Raw genomic sequence first — 24,828 nt, 5'->3', positions numbered from 1 at the left:
TCCTTGTGTAACATGCTCTTTGAAACAATCCCTCATACTTTTTTCTTTCCACTTGTCTAGATCCCACCTTCTTGCATTCCTTCCTCTCTTCAATTTCTTGAACTTCAGATGGCATTCCATGACCAACAAGTTATGGTCAGAGTCCACATCAGCTCCTGGGAAAGTTCTGCAATTCAACACCTGGTTTCTGAATTTCTGCGTAATTATAATGAAATCTATTTGATACCTTGCAGTGTCTCCAGGTCTCATCCACGTATACAGCAGTTGTTTGTAGTGTTTGAACCAAGTATTGGCAAATTATGATCAGTGCAGAATTCAATCAGCCGACTTCCTCTTTTGCTCCTTTGTCCTAATCCAAATTTACCTACTGTATTACCTTATCTTCCTTGGTCTATCACTGCATTCCAGTCTCCCATCACAAATTCAAATAACCTTTTACATATTGTATTAAATCTTCTATCTCTTCATATATTCTTTCAATTTCCTCATCATCCTCTGAACTAGTAGGCATATAGACCTGCATTATTGTGGTGGGCATTGGTTTGGTGTCCATCTTCACGACAATAATTCTTTCCCTATGCTGGTCGTAGTAGCTTATCCGCCACCCTATTTTGTTATCTATATATATATGAAATAAGAGTTTTGTCTTACATTGCTCAGAATTTGAAAAGAATGGTATTTCTGTATCGGTCATGTCCATAGTAACAAGGAAATACACTTTTCTTTTCCATACTGTGTGTATATGTATGTACACGCATTACAAGAAAACAACTTAATTTAATGAAAATCGGTATGTAAAGTCGGCTATAAATAATTTTATTCATACCGAGTGAAATGGTAGTTTAGGGGAAGGCCTAAACTTTAATTCTCGAATATTTACATTATTAGTGGTCCTATCGATAAATACTGCATAACTAAAGTTATATAGAATTAAATTTCCGATCATTTATGTCATACATTGTTACCGTACCGGATTTGATAACACAGATATCAATGAATTTGCATTTTTGTTGCCAAGTCCATATCAACGCCGAGCCACAAGAAAATGGGTTACGGTAACAGAATTTTAATGAAAATCGGTATATAGAGTCAGGGAATAAGAAACTACAGTCTAAGCTTTGAACACTTATTCACCCTGGATGAAATTTTAGTTTAGGGGAAGGCACCTAAAATTAAATTTTTAAATACCTATGTTATTGGTCATATCAAAAAGTACTACATAACAAAAGTTACAGAGAATAAAATTTCCAATCATTTATGTTTCATTCAGTTATACCATACCGACTATGATAAGAATTGTATTTCAGAGTCAGGAAAACTAAATGGGAAGACCTACATTATAGTAAGCGCATAACACTAATGAACAATAACATTACATTGACCATTATTTGTCGTGATGTTCTTTGTCTCTTACGCTGCTACTGAACTTCAATACATAGGATTATACTGCATACTTGAGTATAACAGCCTGACTGAATATTGGCGGGAAATGCAGTAGCTGGGGAGTTACAAAACTTTCTTTTTTAGCATGCCATTTCTCTGGTTCATACATTTTCCGACACTGCTGTTACGTAACACACTGATTCATCATAGTACTCCAGCTATTCGATCCCTACTCTGACGCGCTGTTTTGAATGAGCAGTGTACACACTTAAGGCAGAGGCTCACTTAGTAGCAGCAGCAGCAGTAGTAGTACGACCTGGTCTAGAATTACAATTTAGGCCTATTCCAAATTATAGCACAATTCACTAAATAACTCAAAATTCAACCCTGAAAAGAGCCGTTTCTTAAGAAAAGCTTTTTTCATCTTCACTTTTATTAAATTATACATACTTCCTTTTTATTCCAAGTTAGCAGTGAAGGGGGGGTTTCTCCTTCGATTTGGAGGAAAAATTTGCCGTTTAGTCTGATAGATTTTTCCGCTGCCAGTGTAATGAATTGAGATTTTCCAGCTCATCAGGTACTCCTAGGAAACAAGTTAGTAAAAGGGCATAGATTATGTCCTGGGACTCTCCACTATTCGACCCCCCTCCCCCCCCCCCCCCCCACCGAATAAAGACTAAGAGTGTTCACGGATCACGGCTATCTGAGTGCTGGTCATTCCAGCTCTGGAACTTCGGACCGTTAGATCGGCAGCGCAGTACTCTTCATTAAAAGTGAGAAAATGTGTGGTTTTTCATTTGATCAAGTTATTTCATATGAAAGCATTGCTTTTAATCGCGCCATTCCTACTGACGTCATTGTAATGACCTATGTTCATTTCAGTTGGGAAAACCACTCGGACAGTCTTTCTGAGGACGTAAAAAGGCTGATGGAGTGAGAGTGTCTGCCATTATAATGAGAACTCCCCAACTGATTGTGACTGATGGTACGGCGTGACGAAAGTCAATGTCCGGCGTCTAAAGATGCGTAGGCCTAATGTACAATAAGGCATTCATATGATTCTACAAACTTCTTTTTGAGCCTGATTTAAATTTTTTGAAGAGAAAAGTGGGGTTCATCTTAGATTCGGAGAAATACGGTACTATATTTTTTTTCAGAATGAAATTAAACACACACTTTCACGTAGTATCGGATTACGAAAAATAACAAACAAGTAAGCCGTAGTGTGGATATTACCTGCGGAAACACAAGTTTCGAACAAAATGATTGCCGTTTCGTACCGATTTTAATGTGCATGAAGGGTTTTCCGACTTTTACACACAAATCGGATATAACGACAATCCGTTATAGCGAGTAAATTTTTCGCTGTTATGAATTATCGCTATAACGGACTTCTACTGTATTTATGTCTGTAACATACTTTATGCATTTGTTTGCTATCCGCGGTAAATAATGCACAGTAATCTACCAACGCGCGTGGCGCATGATCCATCTGGTGACCAGTATTACTTCTCGATTTCAACCACCGTGTGGGTCACGCACCAGGCGCGTGAGTGGGCAAGTCCACAAGTTCGATAGAACTCATCCTACCAACATACAAAACTTCGGTAATTACAACTTTTAAGAGTCCCGCACAAATATTTTGCTCAGGTTGGCAGGTATGTCACGCTCTGCTAATACCGGTGAACGTGTTAATAAATAGTTTTTCTTTCATTTAACAAGTGTATTGATCAAGGCGGAAACAAATAAACTATTTTAAATAGTTATACATAATAAAATGTTGTGTAACTTGCGATAAACACACACTCCAGTCGTGAAGGAAGAACTCAAGACTGGGGATATATTGAATCAAGTCACAGTTCTAAAATGTCATCAGAGAAGTCTGTTCAGTCATAATCTCTAGAAATCCCTTCTACAGCAATATTATTACATCCAAGGCACGATTAGGTGATGAGCTAAAGCTTCAGCGTGGAGCTATTAGGCCTTAGGTCGTTCTTGCCCGGACTCAGCAACGCTCTTTATGTTGCAACTCATGGACGACACATTGGTATTGGGAGAACATAGTTGAAAAAATTCACATCAGAGGGCAGACTCATCCAGAATACACTGCTGAAAAGGAATTATGGTTATAAAGGAGAGAAGTGCCAGCCAGGAAATCATACAAAGATGGGGAGTCATGATACTGTGTTGCAATGCTCATGGATTGAACCTGATAAATTTCATATTTGAGCCCGTATTGTCAAAAGTATTAACTTGTAAAAATCTTAACAACAAATATTTCATCCACCTTTACAATACCATGATCGCTTTTACTAATAAGACTAAATTAAAATATATTGGTGATGCATGTTTTCGTCCCTCTTTCAGGACATGTTCAGTCGCACATAAAATCATTTAAAATATGGTAAGGACACAAAATCAGTGAATAAAAGGTATATGAATCTTGTAACGCGGTGTATTGGGGTTTTGTCAATCTTGAGCCATAAGATAACAAACATGAATACGATCTGAATCACAAAGTTTAGTTGTTGCACGGGTTAAAACATCGTTGCATGCGAGGAATTGCACAAATGTAATACAACATGAGTGGCTACGATACAGATGTTAATTCCCATAGGGAATCTGAAATATTTGTCCTGAATGAGTAAATTTATAATACCAATATAAATGGTCCGTTATTGGACATTATAAATTTTCTATGTAATCACAGTTCAATACGGACCAATCAACATGACAATTAAGTTTTATGCCACACTCTTATTTAAATTTCTCTTCGTAAATTTAGAGTGCAATGATAAATCGTGTATGTACTGTATTTTCACATTCTAATTTTTGCTGAAAGAGGGAGATAACAAGAGGAACTTCGTTCCCATCAGTGTAGTCATTTTTGCCATCCTTAAATGAAGTAAGGAATCACAAGTACAGTACTTTGACTTTTATCCAACACTTTTGAGCACTGAATATGTTTGACTTTAGATGCAAATGGTGTAATTCCTACAGTAATCCCATGCTTGCGCTTGGTCAAATATTTGTTCATGAACTCTCCGATTCTTACCAACATAATATCTGGAGCACTGCTGCCTGACTGTAGCACATGAGACGATTTACTGGGGATGTCACTGGTTGATGAAGATGATCCAAGACGTTGCAAGGGTACATCTCTATCTGATGATGATGAAAGATCTTCTTCAGAGCCAGATACTGGCATCTAAAATAAGGAATGAACATTCTAAATTAAAATCCCTGCCCAATAGTACATTTCAATAATGTCTAATAACTCAAGTCTATCGATGGGGAATCAATAAATTTTCAAATCATAAATAAAACAAAATTGCATATTTTTAATGTTGAAATAATTTATTTACCTAATGAATAAAAAGTATGTAAATGCAATCCCTGCTAAATATAAAATTTGAAATTAGGTATACATTTCCATACTAAGCAATAGAGAACTAAAATATCTAGGCCAATCTCGTATGAGAAACTGCATACTAAACCCTACCAAGAAAATGGACACTGGAGACTATAGAAACAGCCTACAAGGAAATGGAATCGTAATGAGCACAATAAGGAAGAAACTAATGCCATCCTTTGGAAATCTACTCAGAACACCAGAAAACAGGATTATCAGGAGAATTACGGAAAAATTATGGAACGGTAAAATCAACATTAGACGAGTTACAGAAATAAAGGAAGATATGAGGCAACTATGTATTACAATAATAAAAAGACAAAATCAAGAAATTCTTAGTCCAACAAACCAGACCACAAAGATGAACACACTGACAATGGAACACTTGATTTCACACAAGAAAAAGAAAGGGAAAAAACTGAGATAATGAAGAAGTACTGGGCTGAGAGGAAACTAAAACCACTTCTAAAAAATTAATAGAAAGTGGTCCAATGAAGGCAATAAAATATAAATGAGTAAATAAAAAACTAAAAATCAATGTATATTAAGGGAGAGGTGGACACTGTAAAAAAAAAAGTTGAAGAGGCAAGAAGGCTCTGATAAATGTGCACTTTTCTTGCTCTCCAGTAAAATTTGAAGGGGAAAATACATATATAAAATTCATTCTAAAGAATATCTTAATCTTACACTTTAAAATACATACTGCAATGCTGGTTGTAATTCCTGCTTCTTCTTCCATTCTAGCCCTGTACCTCTGTATGATCAGTTCATGTGGAGAAGTGGGCTTGAAATTTCTTGGGTATGTGATCTCTTGCCTCTCAGGTGTTTTGCCTAAAAAAAGTTCATTTCAGGATTAAAACAAATGTCTCAATGTCTTCAAAACACAGTAGAAAAGATGACTTGTGCTACCCCCGCAGCGAACAGACCATGTACGTATATTATTGAAAAGATTTTCTTACATTATTTAATCTTTTCCTGAAAGTTAACATATTTAAAAAATAATCCTTTACTGCAGTAAACCAAGTTTTGACAATGATGATGGAATAATATGTCAAAAAATATTAAATTTTGATATGGATACAAGTTTCACAATGAAGGAACATCTAAATAGGATGATGAGTGGAGGAGTGAGAGAAACAGTATATCACCACCAGAATAATGTTATTGGCTTCATGTCCCACTAACTACTTTTATGGATTTCAGAGTCCTCACCACATAAGATATTCTCTGTATTTATAAGTTATTAGCAGGTACATAAATGTTAGACGCAAATATCCACCGGTTTTGTATCTACATGGGATAAGAACTTTATTTGAATAATCTTTCTTTTTTTTCCCTTGCTAGTGGCTTTACGTCGCACCGACACAGATAGGTCTTATGGTGACGATGGAACAGGAAATAACTAGGAGTGGGAAGGAAGCGGCCGTGGCCTTAATTAAGGTACAGCCCCAGCATTTGCCTCGTGTGAAAATGGGAAATCTATTAAGATATTAAATATCAGGGACGTAAAATACTTTATTTTTATTTTTTAAACTACGCAATCATGGTTAACGTTGGCAACACATTTGGCATTTACCTGACAAAATGCATTAATACTCAGCAATAGGTCACTCAAAGAGAGTTCCAGTGTCTCTGCCATTAAGTACAGTAAAGTGGAAATTTAAAATAGACACATACCGTATATTCTCGCATAATTAATGCCCTTGCATAATTTACGCATCCCAATATTTTTGGATCGAAAGTGGAGAAAAAGAAATTTTCAAGTATTTGACGCAACCACTTCTTCAAACATCCATCATGCAGCTCCGGATTAGTTTCGAAATAAATATGTGACTCTAGCGGCCTTCCTGTTGCGAAACCGGGCATCAGTTATCGCGAACCATATGGGAAATGAGCAGCGGACAGGAGGTATTCAGCGTACAAATGCAATGGGCACTACTGCGGTAACAGAAGTGCACTTGAAGCGTCCCAACAAGTCTCAAAAGCATTTTGCGGACCAAAAAGCAGCAAGTTTTCGCAAGTAGAGGAGGATCTGCTTAATTATACGATTTCGATACGCAACGTTGGATATAGTCACTGCAGGGGCAAAACCTTGTATGTGAAATATTTTAGCTTAGAACTTTGGCCAGTAAGGTTCTGTCATCTAAGGTGCAATATTGTGTGAATATTGTCAAGGCATTATCATTCTCCATATTGTACTTACTGCGGATCAGTATGCCTCCAAAAATATTATCACATAGGAGGTTTTGTCCCGGCAACGACGATATGCTGTTTCTTACGAAAGGCTGTACAGAATTTAGAGGACGAAAATTGCCGCTGCACATGAATCGATGACCTGGATTTGATGCTTGTTTCAAGGGGCCTAACATCGAAGGTCATCGGCCCGACCCGGATTTGAAGGTTAGCCACGGGAGGAGGAATAATTTTATGAAGATAAATGGGACTTTCTTTTCGACGATGAACAACATTATGCCAAAAAAGCTGAATGATTTCAACCAAAAGGCAATTGATTTTCATTGCTTTGTGCTTAGAAACGTAACTGAACTTACCGGTAGCCACTACAGTCCACGTAGGTCCTTGGCCTCCTTAATCACCTGCCTCCATTCGTCCCGGTCCTCTGCTTTCCTTCTCCAATTGATCTCTCAAATAGGAACTGCAGGTCAGACGCCTATCACTTTCCATATGCCACAAAATTGAAGATTGATAACAAAGGGGCATAGTGTTATAGAATGCGCTACCGGATTTGAAGACAAAAATTTCATGATGTTCCGCATTGAACTGTATCACAATTAAATTGAAATAACAAATAACGAAGTTCAACCTATTCAATAGAAGTAAATAGGAAATGTAGTGTTATATTCTTATTTAATTATAAGCGGAAGCGGTACCGGTTCCGACCCCAATCTGGGCCATCAGCCGAATAAAAATACAAAAACAATGCATAGGGAAACAAGAAATTAAAGGATGAGTCTTTCACTAAAACAGTTGAAGAACCAATATAAGATAAAGGGGATTAGCACTGCGCGATTTTAAATGGTAAAATCTAGAAGAAGTAGAAGATCAGTCACTTATATGAAGTAAGGCACGATCTTCTGAAGAGTAGAACAACACACGCAGTGCCGACCTTTGCAGTACCGCATCAATACTTCATTAGAAGTAACAAGGTTAGTCGTTCAGACACAACCGGAACAAGTGGTTCCAGCTAACATTTGACAGGACAAGCAATTTCGTCCACTTTTATGGGGTAAAAACTTTCACTTTACAATTATATTGGGCTCTACATTCATCATTCTATATTCCTTTTTTCTCTTATTCAGTTACAGACAATTCATAATTCCCCCAACGTTGAACAATGCACCAACGGGAATGTTAATCGACAAGAACGGCACAATATTCCAAAAATATTTTATCAGATGAGCACTAATGAATGATATCAACAATAGGTTTCCAACATGTTACCATCCAACCATGCTTCTTTCTAGAGGAATATTCCAACCCAACAGATCGGCTTTGTACCAGGGTTCCGGTTTTGTAACAATATACTTACGATATGTGTGACCATAACCACCTTTGAACGAACCAACTGTAAAACCTTCAACCTAATGTTCATCCATACAGTTGGAGAAACCTCAATTCATGCTGTAATCAATCTAGTCAATATGAACACATTCGCTTAAACTTTCATCCATACAGTAGGAGAAATCCATACACTTAGGACATTTTCTGGTCATTGTAAAATAAAATAATTTAGATGCTTCCTTGTTCACAAATTCTGGCTTTTAATTATTGTACATATAGTAAACTATGTAAATATCACCTAAAGCACAACTTTTGTAATTTTCTTTTTAAAAAAAGCATAAGACCATTGCAGTATTAAGTTCTAATGTTTAATAGATTTAAGACTTGACCTTAAGAGATTAGTATTAGGCTGAAAATGCCCAAAATTAAGGCGAAACATTTTTCTAACTAGTGTTTATAATTCATGTAGGATTAAATCACTACAAAATGTAATTGTATTGAATAGCTGGACACAGTAATTTTATTCTTGAAAGAATTTTACCCATTAAATTTAGTTCGTAATTTAACAATTCCCATTGAATCATGGCAGTTATTCTTCCCTGATGATGCGCTAGACAAAATTATACGTTACACAAATCTATGGACTGGAATGAGACGAGAAAATTACGAAAGGCCTCGAGATGCCCAAGACACAAACCGTGTAGAGGTGAAGGCAGTAATAGGATTGCTCTACCTGACAGGATTACAGAAGTAATCCTGCACAAATCTAAAAGATTTCTGGGTTCGAGATGGTACAGGTATTGATTTTTCGCACAACTATGAGTCTCTGAAAGTTTCAATTCCTATTGACTGTTTGCGGATCGACTATTTCACAAGCACGGTAGATCGTCAGAAATGTGAAAAATTCACAGTTTTTCGGGAGGTGTGGGAGGAATTTGTCGAACATTGCAAATCTTATTACTCTTTGAGTGAATATGTCACAATAGACTAAATGCTTGGCACCTTCCGAGGCAGATGCCCTTTTCGTCAATAGCGTATAATCCCGAATACCACCCGCAATTTCCCCCCAAAATATTGGTTCTAAATCTAGGGCGCGGGTCGTATTCAAGCCGCTCATCCTTGTAAATATTTACTACATTTACATGGAGTATTGAAACAGATTTGAATACGGATACCTTAATATACCACATGCAAATGGGCATTCAGGACTTATTGAGTTTTAGTTCCGTTATAGAAAGCAAGATCGATTTTTCTCAATACGATTACAGTGGCATGTAAAAGCGAAATATAAGGTAATGAAATATGTTAAATCAAAGAATATGGGTAAATATGAGAGCCGCTACTGCGGACGCTCAATTGTAATTTGTTTCACAAATGTTGCTGGCATGCTGCGTGCGCAAAAAGCTGATCTCGCGGGATATCGTACTTTGAGAGAGTCAAGACTGTTGGTTACGGAAGTCTACCTCGCTCCCATTCAAGTTCCGTATCTCCCGTAGAAGTGCCGTCTCGATAGTAATCGATGGATTCAAAAAGGTGTCTGCGGTCATTTACTGTGCGTGAGAAAGTTAAAGTTGTAAGCAAAGCTGAAATATGCAGAAATCGTGCCGTTGGCAGAAAGTGCGGTATTGGTGAATCATGTATGTGATAGGTGGAAGAAGGAAAAACTTCCAAAAAGTAATGATGATCGCAGAGGGTTCTGCGGGCGGAGTGCAGTGTTTCCGCAAATTGAAGAATGACTCCAAAAATTTGCGATAGAAAAACTTGAGTTAGGATATGGTGTACCTAGTGAAATGTGTCAATTGAAACCACTAGAGATGCATAGAGGAGAAGAATTCCACCTAATCAATACTTGTTTATTGTTATTAAAAATACAGGACCGGTTTTGACCGTAGCGGGTCATCCTCAACTGACCACACATACATATAACACATCATGCAATTGCATACATTACTATATCTAAAAAAGGAATATCATGTGACAACTGTCAGGTTGTACTCATAAGTAGGGCATTCATCAAATTGGAAATTAAGTACAGTATATGTTATTTATCTATGTGACATGCGTAAATGCACGTCTATAGAAGTGAATATTCCTGAAATTTAAAACTAACTTATACAGTAGTATGCACAAAAATTAAAAACATATACGTAAAACACTTTGATGCTTGTAAATGTGTGAGTATATGGCTTGCACCGTTTCTTGATTCTTCAGTTTGACTACTATGATAGTCTTATTGTCCATAACTGTACATTATATTAAAAATTCAATGGCTTGAATTGTGATACGAGTTACACTTTAAAAATTTCTTGATAAAGATTTTTGCCACCATATACATCTCTAAAGCGCAAAACATAAAAGTAATGTAGATTCAGTCGAGGCTAGGACGGAAATGTAGGGATTACAGCTTGCCATATAAAACATCCTGCTGTTTACATTAAAAGATGAGTCATGATGTCCTGCGTCGTATGAAGTAAAGTTGTGTGGCTTTAAAGCAGAGTGGTGGCTCCTTCCCTTTTAGTAGTTGTGTGAGAGTGTAATAATTATCTGTGAAAGATAAGAATAAGGTGTGAGTGATACTAATATATTGAAGGAATGTCTTTGAGCCATGCGAGAGGATCTATATGTGCACTTACTGCTATTGTAGTCCTGAGGTTGTATATGGTTTGGGAGCACGTTGTGTACTGCTCCGTGTTCGCCTCTGGCTAATGCGGGTTGCTGTAAGGGGAAGGGGCAGTGGGGCAGGGGGAGAGGCTGTTGAGAGGGGTAGGAGTGGAGCTGGGCGTGTCTTCTGGTGATTCCCTGGTGCGTGCCAGGTTTTGTTTATTGATTCTTTTGAGATAAGCAATTTTTAGCAAAGGATTGACTGTATTGAAGATGATATTTGTTTTTTCTGTGATTTTGTTTATATTAAAAATTAGGGTTGGTGTATTGATCTAATGATATATAAAATTCTTGGCTAAAAGAAGAAATTAAATTCCTATACCGTAAAAAACATCTTAATAACGAATTGTACCATGCACACCTAAAGCCATCCCCATGAGCTACTAAACAGCAACTGGAATTACTTCCAACAGATTTCCAAAGAAAAATTAAAAAACTGAATCCCCCTACCCATCCTAGTGGCGTTATTGAACACAATTTTCACCCACATGTGAAAAATCTAAAAGAAACTGGATTCGATGAAACAGGAACTGTCATACTGAGCAAGGGACCCAAACATAACTGGGGAAATACATCAACTTTCCAGAACATCACAACCAAAGAGGATAGAATAGAATAGAGATGTAACTCAATAATGAATTTCGGTACCAAGCGCTAGAGTGCGCATTTTGTGCAATACCTTACTGCTATTATCAACAGATAGCGCAGCGAAGTAACATCCGGCGCAGTGACGCACATCCGGTTATGCTTACAGCTCCCCCTTCCCTCCTTTCCCTTGCCCCTCAACCCCGTCGATTATAATGCAGTTCTACTACTTCCATGCCCAATACATAGTAATTCAAATATTTTTATTTCCAAGTACTTACTATGTTGTAAATAATGATCTGATACGCCTAGTTCGTATGGCATACTATGTTAATGAGAACATAACCTCCCACCTCAAAGCAGCTTTAACTTCAAATGAATGATTGACACATTAACCCTTTCCCACCCTTAGCGCCTGACTCTTCACTTTGCCTTCCAGTCCTTAGCGCCCGGCTGCATTATCTGCACATTTACGCGAGCTATGCGATAGTTTTCTTTTCTTTGGCTTTGAAGTGTTTATGAGGCATTTATGAACACGCAGTACGATCTACAAGGCTTAGGAAATGAAAGAAGAGCGATAATCTGTCTTGACGTCGCCTAGGAAACTGTCTTGAACTTCCGCGAGCGCGGGACAGCTGTTTCGTTCGTAAACATGGCGGGATTGAATACTGCGGATATTGAAACTGAGCTGAATGTAGGCGACGAAAATGACACAGAATCGTTGAGTAGGGGTGGAGGTGAAGTTTTAGTGAGGGAATAACGTATCAATGAAGATAATTTTAGTGATAACAGCGATTTAAGTAAAAACGGATATCGAGAATTCGGACCTGATTGCGATGCCGTGGCAATTCAGGTAACACAAATATTTAGTTTTGTTACGCCGAATGAGTATATGGATGATGTTGAACGTGTCCATAATTTCGAAGGAGTATTACGAGAAATATATTATATTTGACATATGTTAGGAGATAGCCACTTGCGTATATATCAATGAAGCATTCAAACAGGCACATTCCGGAAATACAGATACAGAATGTGAAGACACTTGCTCAGGGGAAATAGAAGCTGATATACAGTATACACTCCACTTCCAGAATCACGCAGTTATTGGTTTACAGGGATTCATACAACATGAGGATGTGACAAAAAAGAGCCTACTTTTGTGTCGAGTACCACAATTAGGGGGGGGGGGGGGGGTGTGGAGCTTTGAACCAACAACCTTATGACTCAAATACGGAAATGAATGCGATGGTACGTTTTCTAATATTATTGAAATTTTGAATACATTGTGATCAACTGTTTTTATTATATTTAACTTTTTCTGAAACAGTGTGCTCTGCTTCAATTTTTCCTAAATAATAGGTTGAAATCTGGCAATAAGCGGACTGAAAATGTGGGTGGGGAAGGGTTAACACAAAGCTGATATAACAAACAAGAAATTCCTTCAAAAGCAAGACAGCAGAGCACACCATATGCAAGAGAATAGGGTATCACATCAATACCCAAGTACCACATGAAAATAAAAAATAACAGAATTAAATGTACTGAGACAGGAAATTTATAAAACTACATTAATAGAACCATTCAGCTTTCAGCTCAGCCCCTTAGGTGTACTCAAACAGGAAATACAGGATATCAAGAGGACTGGCAAAGATATATTTCTAATACACAAGCGCAAGGAACAAAGTATTACAGCACAAGCACATGGGCACTTGGATTTCAAACAACACAAATACTGTAGCGTAGCACCATGGGAACCGAAGAGGACAGAATATGGGAACTATCGCTTAAAATTGATAAGTTCGAACAAGGTCAATCGATTGGGTAAAGTTGGATTCAATGCAATCCAGCAATATTGTCTCCATAATACTTGACGTGATACGACTAATTCTTTGTCAGAAGTGCCCACTGATTGAGGTTAGACTTGAAATACTTCACTTAGAGGCAAACTGCTGTTAATTATTAATAACGCTCATTTCATGCTTACTTGCGTGTCATTTACAGAACCTGTCTACAATTATCTTCACATTATGAATGACCTCCAGCGCCATCTAAAATGAGGGACGGAAATTATCTGAAGCTAGGTACAGATTGGAACCATAAGCCCCATTAGACTTTCACCGGGGTGATCACAACGATCATCACAGAAACCTAAAACGCTATACAAAAAATCCCACTTGAATCATGCGATGAAGCCAGATACAAAAAGACTTCCACAATATACTAATACAAATCACAACAATAGTCAAAACAAAAACACTATCAACAGTTCACATACAGTAGAACCCCATTTATCCAAAATAAAGGGGGCGGAGCCACTTCGGTTGACGCGTTTTCGGATGACACGTGATAAATATTTTCACAAGTTAAATGTCGAAATAAAAATTCATAAACATTGTTAAGCAAATGTGCATACTGTATATTAACATTAAAATGTTTACATAATGTTTCTCATTGTAAAAAAATCAGTGCTTTTCTTTTGAATTTTCTTGGTGCAGCGCTGTCGTGCAGCTATGTCACGGCACTGTTTATTCAACAATAAATCAGCTGGTGTAGGTTCATCGCTTTCTTCAACAAAGTGCAAAGCAACCTGAAATAATTAAACATTTTTTGTTACTACTGAACTGAATACTGTATACAGTAATTTTATTACAGTACTGTAATAAAAGCGAGTGGTAATGTATTAAAAAAAAAAAAAAAAAAATCAAAATCAATCTTGCCTCCAATGCATTAAATCCATCATCTAATGTAACTTGATTGTCACAACTGCTATTGTCAAGTTCAGAGTCGTCTGCATATTCTTGACGACGAATAATAATTGCTGCTTGTTCAAGAAAAAAAGAAACTAGCGGGTAAGAAACTGTTCTGTTTTATGCTACATGTGCATTCTGGCATAAGTCGTAATATAAGAATAGGGTGTGCCTAGTAGTTCTCAGCACATATAGCAAGAGAATTACTAATATCGATGACTAAGAATGAGAGGGTAAAAAGAAAATATTAAAATACAATTTTGCCAGAACATTTCAGTTAAGCGGGGCTCCGCTGTAAAAAAAAAAAAAAAAAAAAAAAACAACTCTAGGACAAGAATTAACACAACAACCTACTCACAACCAAAGCCGACAAAGGTAATACTACTGTTATCATCGACAAGGATGAATATATAACAAAAACTAACGAATGTTTTCAAGACAATACCTTTCATATCAAACGTAAAGATCCAACCACTAACATACAGAGAAATTTCAAAACATTACTAAAAAAATAAACCTTTTCTTTTAACTTAAGAAGAATCCATGAAACGTATCGTAATGAAGCCACAATTACCAACCGCCAAAGCTATCCCAAAATACATAAAGAACACATACCAACGAGACCCATCATAAATTACAGATCAAGCCCGACCTATAAACTTTCACAGTTAATTCAGAAATTCTTTAAAAAACACAACGTATTCTTAGCAAAAAAAAAAAAAAAAGTACGAAATCAAACAGATTTTTGCAATATTACGAAAGAATTAAAGATTGAACAATACTATATCCTTGCATCATTCAAGAAAAACATGTATCCTAATATACCCACACAGAAAACCATGAAAATAATAGAGTCCAATTTTAAAACTACAGTAATCTAAGCACCTTAGAAATAGAAGAATTTATAAAACTACTCGAATTTGCCAACAGCAACAACTATTTCAAATTCCATGATACTATTTATCAACAGCAAGGTCTACCGATGGGATCTCCTGCCTCAGGCATACTACCCGAAATCTACATAGACCATTTGGAGCATCAGTCTATCAGTAACATGAACAATATATCTTTCTGGTGCAGATTTGTTGCCAACATTTTCGTTATCATCGACAACAGATTTACAAATGAAACCAACATATTTAATCAATTGAATACAACAGACCCACACACAAAATCCACTAAATAAATAGAACTATCTAGACATATCCATAACCAGACAAGAAAGTCACCTATCTTACAAAATATATAGAAAACCCACACATACACCTCTAATACAATCAAAATGGATTCTATTCATCGCAATATACACAAAAGAGCAGCGTACTACAGCATGATACATAGAGCATTTAGCACACCACTAACAGAAGAATTAAACAATTACAACTAATTCATGAAGTAGCCAAACACAATGAATATAAGAGATTAACAAAATTATTCGATAAGGAAAATTTCAACCCAAATCAAAACTAATGTAAACAGAAAAATCCAAGAAAGATTACGTACTATTCACTTTCAATAATACGCATATATATCCCATAACCAATGTTTTCAAAAAACACAACTTATAAATAGCATACAAAACTACACACAATAGTGCCAATATCATACACAACGCTAGAAATATCAACAGTAATAATAAATACAACCATTCAGGGGTATATCGTATAAAATGCAATAACTGTGACACCAGCTACATCGGACGTACTGGCAGGAACTTTTAAATCCGTTACAATGAATACGTAACTGCCATGCAAACTTATTTTTCATCCATAGGTAAATACATTGAAGATTATAAACACAAATTCAGAAGTATCGAAAATGACATGCAAATTCTGAATATAAATCCCATGGGCCCCTTGCTCAATATAACAGAAGTATTAACAACACCAACCCTAATCTTAATATAAACGAAATCACAGAAAAAACAAATATCATCTTCAAGACATTCATTCCTTCGCTAAAACCTGCTTATCTCAAGAGAATCAACAAACAAAACCTGACACGCGCCAGAGAACCACCGCTAAAAAACGCCCAGGTCCACCCCTACCCCCTCAACAGTCACTCACCCGGCCGCTCAGGCCCTTCTCCTTACAGCAACTGGCGTTAGCCCGAGACGAACACGGAGCAGTACACAACGTGCTCCCAAACCATATATAACCTCAGAACTACAATAGCAGTAAGTACACATATAGATTCTCTCACATGGCTCAAAGACTTTCCTTCAATATATTAGTATCACTCACACATTCTTATCTTTCACAGATAATCATTACACACTCACACAACTAGAAAAAGGGAAGGAGCCACCACTCTGCTTTAATGCCACACAACTTAACTTTAATACGGCACAGGACATCATGACGCATCTTTTAATGTAAACAACAGGATTTTATATATGGCAAGCTGTAATCTCTACATTTCCGTCCAAGCCTCAATTGAATCTACACTACTTTAATGTTTTGCCCTTTAGAGATGTAAAGTGTTTCTTATCCCTCATGTATATAAGGTCACAAAAATCTTTTAAACGAGAAATTTTTGAAGTGTAACAGATATCACAATTCGAGCCACTGAGTTTTTAATATAATGTAGTTATAGACAATAAGACTTAATTACAGTAATCAAACTGAAGAATCAAGAAACAGTGCAAGCCATAAACTTACACATTTACAAGCATAAAAGTGTTTTACGTATACGTTTTTAATTTTATACATACTTATAATTAATTTTCAAGTTTCAGGAATATTCACTTCATATAGATAAGCATTCACGCATGTCACATAAATAAATTGTAACACATACAGTAGAAGTACGCTATAGCAAGTACAGCATATAAGGAGAACCCTATTATACTGACAATATGTTGCTGTCCCTGTGTATCAAATGAAAAAGAAGCAACAGAACAACTAAATTTGAACAAGCACGAAGACTTACCTGGCCAACCTATTAAAAAAAACTCCTTCGATAAACGTTACGCTGAAACACTATAATTCCATAGTTAAACCAGAGGCAACGTATGCTAGTGAAACTTGCTTCGAATTAAATGTAAAATCTACAACAGACAAATTATAGAAAACTGATAGAAGCATTCTTAGAACAATTATTAATTTAAAAAAAACCACTAAGTTGATGGACAGTGGAGAGTGTTGCCTAACAACATTGTCTATTGTGAATGTGAATTAATAATATCTACAACGCGTAAAAGAATAATTTCCTTTTTTTGTCACATATCAAGATTACCAAACACAAGGATATTGAAACCACTATTTGATTACTTTTTGAAAAACAAAATCAATAATAATTGGTTCAGAGAAGTTCAGGATGATCTGGAAGAATTGGGTATAACTCTACAACAAATCAAAGACATAAGAGAAGAGGATTTTGAAGAACAAAAGCATAATTCTCAAACTAAAAACAGTTAACTGAAACAACATACTATACCGGACACACAAAGGGTTTCCAGGTCGGAGAGGATGAGAAAGTTCTGGGAGAAGAAAAAGAAGAAATTAACTCAAATGTATGATTAAAGTGCTCCAATGTGGGCGTAAAATATGTAAATAATAATAAACTGTGCATCATCCTTCGGTTATAGCGATAGCCCTATCACTGACGCATTCGTTGTTACGAGCGATTAAGCGCGCACGATTTTTTCCCTTATCGATATTTATGCACCCCAGCGATTATATTGCATGCCATCGATTATCTTCGGTATAGTTCCCTCGCTATGTTCATTACCTAGTTCTCTTGTCAACATTCAAAGGCGATGTTGGAGTCAATTAGTAATACCCAACGACTGCTATTCTCTAAAGAAAATTCAAAATGATTGAGGACAACACGTTTTTGAAATAAATGTATAATAACGTGGCAGATAGCAGTTAACTTGTTAAAAATAATGGCTGAAGTAAACTCTCTCTTAATTTTAAGGTTGTATACTGAAATTAAGAATGTGACGCACCTCAAGATATGGCAGAATACAACACTGATATCAGACGATAGTTCATATTTACTCATGTCTAGTTAACACATGGGTGACGGGCCCCGAGAAATCTCTTAGTACGCTCGCCAGCGGTAGGTGACGGGCCCGAGAAATCTTGGTTTTATTCAAGACATTGTTTTCGGTCTTCCTGTGACATCTCTTTACCATATCTTGAACTATTTCGGACGTGCACATTGAGTAGAATAAATCGTAGATGTACATCCGCCACTTTTCTTTCATTCACGGCCTCTTTTATTCTTTGATTTAGTTTCGAAATGTCGACTTTCTTTCTGCCGGTTCAGTCAATGACAAGATGGAGCGCCCGCAGAATACGGTGTTAGCTGACGATATTTTAGAAGAATTATATGCCGATGATCGTTCAAATGGAAATGGTCTAATGAATTAGTGGAAACTGAATGTGAGAGTGATAGTGGAAGTGATATTCAAGCCTCTACATGCCATAATTTACCTAGTGTACTTATTTATTCAAGAGATTCTGACGACGACAACGATGTAAACATTAATGATGTGTTAGGAATTGACGCTGAAGATGGTTTTGTAAAGGCAGATCGACTACTACTAGGGGCATTGAAGAGTACCCATACCAACTTTAAAGATAAAATATTGACTGGTTTAATATTTATGTACATTTTTATAATCAAGTGCACCCTAGTATACTTAGTAGAAAAATGTCCGGTCCACAGGGTATGTGACAAGCTCGGGTCAGCAATGTGTTAAATTTCGGATAGGCTATTCACATGTAAATTTCAGCGAGTATAACTCATTTCTCTACATGCGTTTCAATTATGTTTTCATGACACATAATATATGGTTAGGTTAGGCGACACCTTTTGAAGAAAACTCTGGAGTGATACCGTATTTCTCCGAATCCAGGACGACGTCTTTTCCCCCTCAGAATCTCATGCAAAAAATCAAGGGTCGTCTTGCATTTGCAGCCTAACAGTAATGCATACCACTAGCAACTTCTTCACCCCGCACACGCGTACGTACACACAAAATTCGTTGACATTAAACGACCGATTCTTTATTATACATCGCTAGCAGTGACAACCGGTTGTACAGTGCCTGTGTGTAACGTCACTGGATCTTCGGAAATAGTAAAGAGAGAATGACATTCTATTAGCCTCTACACAAACGTTTCTCAAATCTGCAGAATGACATCAAAACATGCCAGCCTTCGAATTCTTATAAAGGCCAGAGCTACTCAGTGGCAGAGTTATAACGCGTCTACTGTACTGGACTCTTAGTAATATTAAATTTTATGGACAGCAAGAATATTTTCGTGATGGATAATCATAAAGATACGTTGCACAGATATTGTCAGCAAATTTTCAACGGGTTCTCGTCGATATTATGATAATTTTCAGTTAATGGTTATTGAACACTCGGAAATGTAGAATAATTGTGCAATCGCAAGAAAATATGGCATAAGCCTAACTAAAGCCAACATTTGGCATCAGTGTGAAGACAAAGATAAAAAAATTGCATTCAGTGGTCTGCAACAAGGACGCTTTAAAGAAGTCGAAAATGAAATTGTGAGGTACCAGTATGTGCACGAAAAACGCAAGGGCGGAAATGCCATACCATGGCGCAATGAACTTGTTCTTTGGTCTTCTACGTCCACGGTTAGGCCTATACATTGCTAGCCGCTGAAATTGGCTGAACCTGGCAAGTGAGATGCGCGTGTAGCGGTAGCCGGTTATATCTGACGCTGAGTAAAAGTACCATAACAGTTTTATAGACAGCACGAATATTTTCCTGATGTATCACCGTATTGTAGAGACGCACGGAATAGGTATTGCCGGCAAATTTTCAACTGGTTCTCTTTGGTATTATGATGACAAATTTAAGTTAATCGTCATTAAACCCACGGAAATAAAGAATAATTTTGCAGCCGCAAAAAATGCTGCATAATGAAAGCCAGTGTTTGACTTCTAAAATAGTATAAAAATGCAGTTTCGTCAGCAATGACAATATTGTTCGGTGCCTACGAATTTATTATATGAGCCACGCTTTTTTCGTCAACTGTCGGCATCGCCAGTGTTCGCGGATTCTGTTTTTTCCGCACACTGCCTGGTGCGTGATATTACGGCATTCCTTAAAAGGTTGAATACAAAAGAATTCCGATTTCATTCAACTTAGCAATCATGAAGCGCACTGTAGACCCACCGAAGTAAGTGCGGAAAGCTACGTTCTGGAATACGCGGTAAATTATGATGCAGATAAATTTAGAGTTGAAATTACTCTGTAACATACTATTGATTTAAGCTGTAAAGGCAGTTTCGAATTAAAAGTCTGAATTTCGGTAACGGGGCCGACATTGTACTTCAAATTACGAATTATCCGTATTTCGAATGAAACAATTCAAATAACATGCAAAACTGTATCTCATGTTTCCGGGAACGAGAGCTCCTTCGAATTAGGCAGGATTTTGAATTAACCGATTTCGAATTATCGAGGTTCTACTGTAACAAAATTAAATAGCAAATTGAAATAAAAAGAACACTGAATTATTGCGCGGTCTTTTCCACTGCAATAATGACTGACGTTACACTGCCACGTGCGACATTCCGAGGGTTAACAAAATTCTACCTCTCCTCGAACAGAACAATGTTATTGTTATGAATAATCCATCTTATCACAGCGTCAAGGTAGATCATATTCACACCAGACTGGCATAAGAATGACAATCTAGTGGAATGAGGTAAAAGGTCATGCCTACTGAAAACATGCCATATAGCAGAACTTGAAAGAATACCTGAGTTTAATTTTAAGATCATTGCTAGGATAAGTATGTGATTGGAAGTACTGGAGAGGAACCCACAAATAGTGATTCTGGAGATCAATACTTTGATGAGGAAGATGATGAAAATATAGGGAACGATACTGAAGAATAAGAAAGTGTCTGCCAAATTGGCAGTGATGAAACTGATGAATTGTCACCACCTACTCACATAGGTTTCCTCCCACACAAATGTTCATGGTTTTGAGGATACGAATTCAGGAATCACCGATTTTATATTATATTCCAGTAACAGTATTACAGAGTGGAGTTGCAATGGAGCCAAGCTCTGCATTCGGGACGCAAGTGGGTTCGAACCCACAATGTTTCACGTTTTTCGCTTCCAAGCGAATGGGACAGTTCCTATTTATAGGCAACAGCCAATTTCTTTCCACTTCATTTTCATCCACTATCATTCATTCGATCATTATCTTCTCAACTGAGGATGGCATCAGAACGGGCATCCTGCAGTAAAATATCTCACCTCATCCCTAACTCTGTATCAAGAAATGGGGTATAAGGGGTAGATGTACATTCTATTAATAGTATGAGTAAAAATCTGTAAAAGTGCTTCTTCCTTTAAAATAACCTGGCCCAGGGATTCACATGTTCATCAAAACTTGGTAGTGGCTAGGCTTATACAGCAAGGTCGTGCTTCCACTTCGGTATGGTTAATAACATGCTTTGTCACTATTTCAAGTGCTTTAAATTGTACAATTTTCTGTGAAAGACCACATCCATCAAGTAAACAGTGCACATACTGAAGCAGTTCAGTTTCAACCTCTGGGAAACAGACGTACTCGATTTCTTGGAATTTAAAAAAGGAACTTTCCATTTACACCAATAGCAGACATCATAACTAAGTTACATTAAATTCTTGGCCAGTGGTAGGATGACATGTTACTCCAGAAATTTAATTACTAATTTGAAAACTTGTCATAAAACTTTGTAACACTTCTCCATAAACCTCCTTTAAGCAAAGTCATGCTGGAAGGCAAATTACAGTATCAAATTACACTGGACTATCTTACATGCAATGTCCGCACAAACCGTGTACTGAAACTGCAGACAGTTCAACAGCGTTACATTCCGTCTAGCTCATTACGCCCGGGAAACCCCTACGATCAACAATTACCTACCATTCACAAAATCAGCTGTAACTAAGATAAGAATGGATTACGAAGAAAGTTCAATCCTGAGCTAACAGCAGGCATACATGTCACTGGGTGTATGCTGCTGGATTTATACCAACACATGAAGATAAATTGATTCAAGAAATAAGCAGTGGTTAATTTTCTCCAATTTCATTGTTATTAAAAGGTGCATGATATACTCTAGTAAAAATGGTATTTATTTAAAAAAAAACAGGCATGTCTGAAAAACAAAACACACATATTACCTGAGGGGGCATAATGCTGAATGTCCTCTTCTATAAATTTATTAAGATCTCTGTTGAGTTGCTCAATGTTATTTCTCAAATTGTAGGCAATTGTCTGTGCACCCTGCAAATGAGTTTCAACGTCTGTGGAGCACTCATGTTTTACCGTTTCAAATAGGTGAACCGGATCTCTTATCAATTCTTCATGAACAGCGACAGATGACTCCAACTCCTTAATGATGTTCTGCAAACAAAGATTTACAAATATCAGAACACTATTTCACAGGATCAGAATAGTTTAGGTTAATATGTAATGGAGAGGAACACACGGTAGGATAAATGACAGGTCGCGATCAGAAAAGGGAGTAATACAAACATAAAATTATGAAGGACAAGGACTATCTCCAAATAATCATATACAATACTGTCACCTGTCAAACTGTTTACACATCGCATCTGCCAATTTCATGGTGAACGAATTCTTTCAATTTGACAGAAGGACCATTAAGTGACCCAACACAGAACAGGTGCACTCTCATTCTTAGGTCATCACTCTAAAGAAAAAATTATCTTGACTCGGATATCTAGTACGATGGGTTGACAGGAGTCACACGTGACTACACAATGGATGCAACCAACGACGACTGCACTGACTAGATTATCTGTCTGCAGTTATGTCTTTCAATGAAAGCTGAGGAAAAGATACAATTACACTACCCAGTGGAATCCCTTTTTAAAGAATCTCAGGGAAATTTGATATTTCTTCCTTCAAAGGGGGTTCAAAGAAAATAGGCTACCTATCACAATAAAGTCATACATTTATGTCTTTAATGTCAAGAAATAATAAATGAACACATTAATACTACAAACTGAAATTAACACAATAACAGAAAATATTTACACAACGGCAAACTGAACAAATTCCTTAGTGGACCACTGGAAGCACAACCTGCAGCAAGGAAAAGAAAAATGGGTATTACTGATTTGCAAATTTAAATGGAAGGAACAGAGGCCAAACATGATTTTAAATAGATTTGTGAAAAACAGACCATGAGAACCAGGAGAATAAGCACAGTAGCATTCACTTTATCAAATAGTGCAGTGCAGTAGTTTGCTTCTTGCCCAGATGTCTCGCGGAGAGAAGTTTCCTCTCAATTTGGTTGAGACTGCTGACGAGGTCTTCATCAACGTTTAAGGAGTACTGAAGGACTATCCAGTACCTCGATTGTTGCCCCAAAAGTTGGTTCTGCTGGATCCGTATCTTCTCTTCCTCTTCAGTACTTTATCTTTTTGAAGGTCTCCAATATCCATCTGTAGTTCTGAGGTTCAGATATCATCATCAAAAGTAACAAATTCTTTGAAAGTTGTGACACACTAGTCCTTTGATACAAACCCCCACAATCTTCAATAATGTGATCAGTAGTGTCATCCTTTTATTAGAACATGGCAACCTGATCGAATTTAAATCTACAAAACAGTGCCTCCCCTTTAATAGAATTAAATTTTTTTCATTAAAATTTCTGAAATGGCACAAAAAACTCCATGGCCAAAGCAGTTTCGAATAGCGCCCATTGTGACTAGTTGCCATGCTGCTACAAATATATGCATGGCTTGGAGTAAATTAAAGTATATTAACTTTCCTCATTTCTTTCGAGGACAGACATATCTCTTGAAGGATATGAACTAGTTCACATTCATATAATGTGTTTAAAGAATGTTAAATCTTTCTTGTTGTTGTTATTTGAGTCATCAGTCCATAGACTGGTTTGATGCAGCTCTCCATGCCACCCTATCCTGTGCTAACCTTTTCATTTCGACGTAAATATTGCATCCTACATCTGCTTGTCATATTCATACCTTGGTCTACCCCTACCATTCTTACCACCTACACTTCCTTCAAAAACCAAATGAACAAGTTCAGGGTGTCTTAAGATGTGCCCTATCATTCTATCTCTTCTTCTCGTCAAATTTAGCCAAATCGATCTCTCACCAATTCGATTCAGTATATCTTCATTCGTGATTCGATCTATCCATCTCACCTTCAGCATTCTTCAGTAACACATATCAAAAGCTTCTATTCTCCTTCTTTCTTAGCTAGTTATCGTCCATGTTTCACTTCCATACAATGCCACACTCCACACGAAAGTCCTCAAAAACATCTTTCTAATTCCTATATCAATGTTTGAAGTGAGCAAATTTCTTTTCTTACGAAAGCTCTTCCTTGCTTGTGCTAGTCTGCATTTTATGTCCTCCTTACTTCTGCCATTGTTAGTTATTTTACTACCCAAGTAACAATATTCATCTACTTCCTTTAACACTTCATTTCCTAATCTAATATTTCCTGCATCACCTGCCTTCGTTCAA

At 37.0% G+C, this 24,828-nt stretch overlaps 1 protein-coding gene across 2 annotated transcripts in view; it reads right to left on the bottom strand.

The window, feature by feature from the left end:
* Positions 1-24,828, bottom strand: part of LOC136857351 (kinesin-like protein Klp61F) — a 295,057-nt gene that overhangs the window by 15,885 nt on the left and 254,344 nt on the right. The window contains exons 15-17 of one of the 2 annotated variants that reach the window (XM_067135960.2): positions 22,486-22,708; positions 5,499-5,626; positions 4,439-4,591 (exon numbers count right to left, since the gene is read on the bottom strand). In XM_067135960.2, coding sequence (XP_066992061.2) covers positions 4,439-4,591; positions 5,499-5,626; positions 22,486-22,708 — 504 coding nt within the window. Of the gene's footprint in view, positions 1-4,438; positions 4,592-5,498; positions 5,627-13,976; positions 14,151-22,485; positions 22,709-24,828 lie in introns of those variants that run through there. The other variant, XM_067135961.2, reaches the window with a different exon arrangement.

This window comes from Anabrus simplex, chromosome 1 (assembly GCF_040414725.1).
Source record: "Anabrus simplex isolate iqAnaSimp1 chromosome 1, ASM4041472v1, whole genome shotgun sequence".
Classification (NCBI taxonomy): domain Eukaryota; kingdom Metazoa; phylum Arthropoda; class Insecta; order Orthoptera; family Tettigoniidae; genus Anabrus; species Anabrus simplex.
The sequence above is the reverse complement of the archived record's forward strand: the minus strand, read 5'-3'. Positions and strand labels throughout refer to the sequence as shown.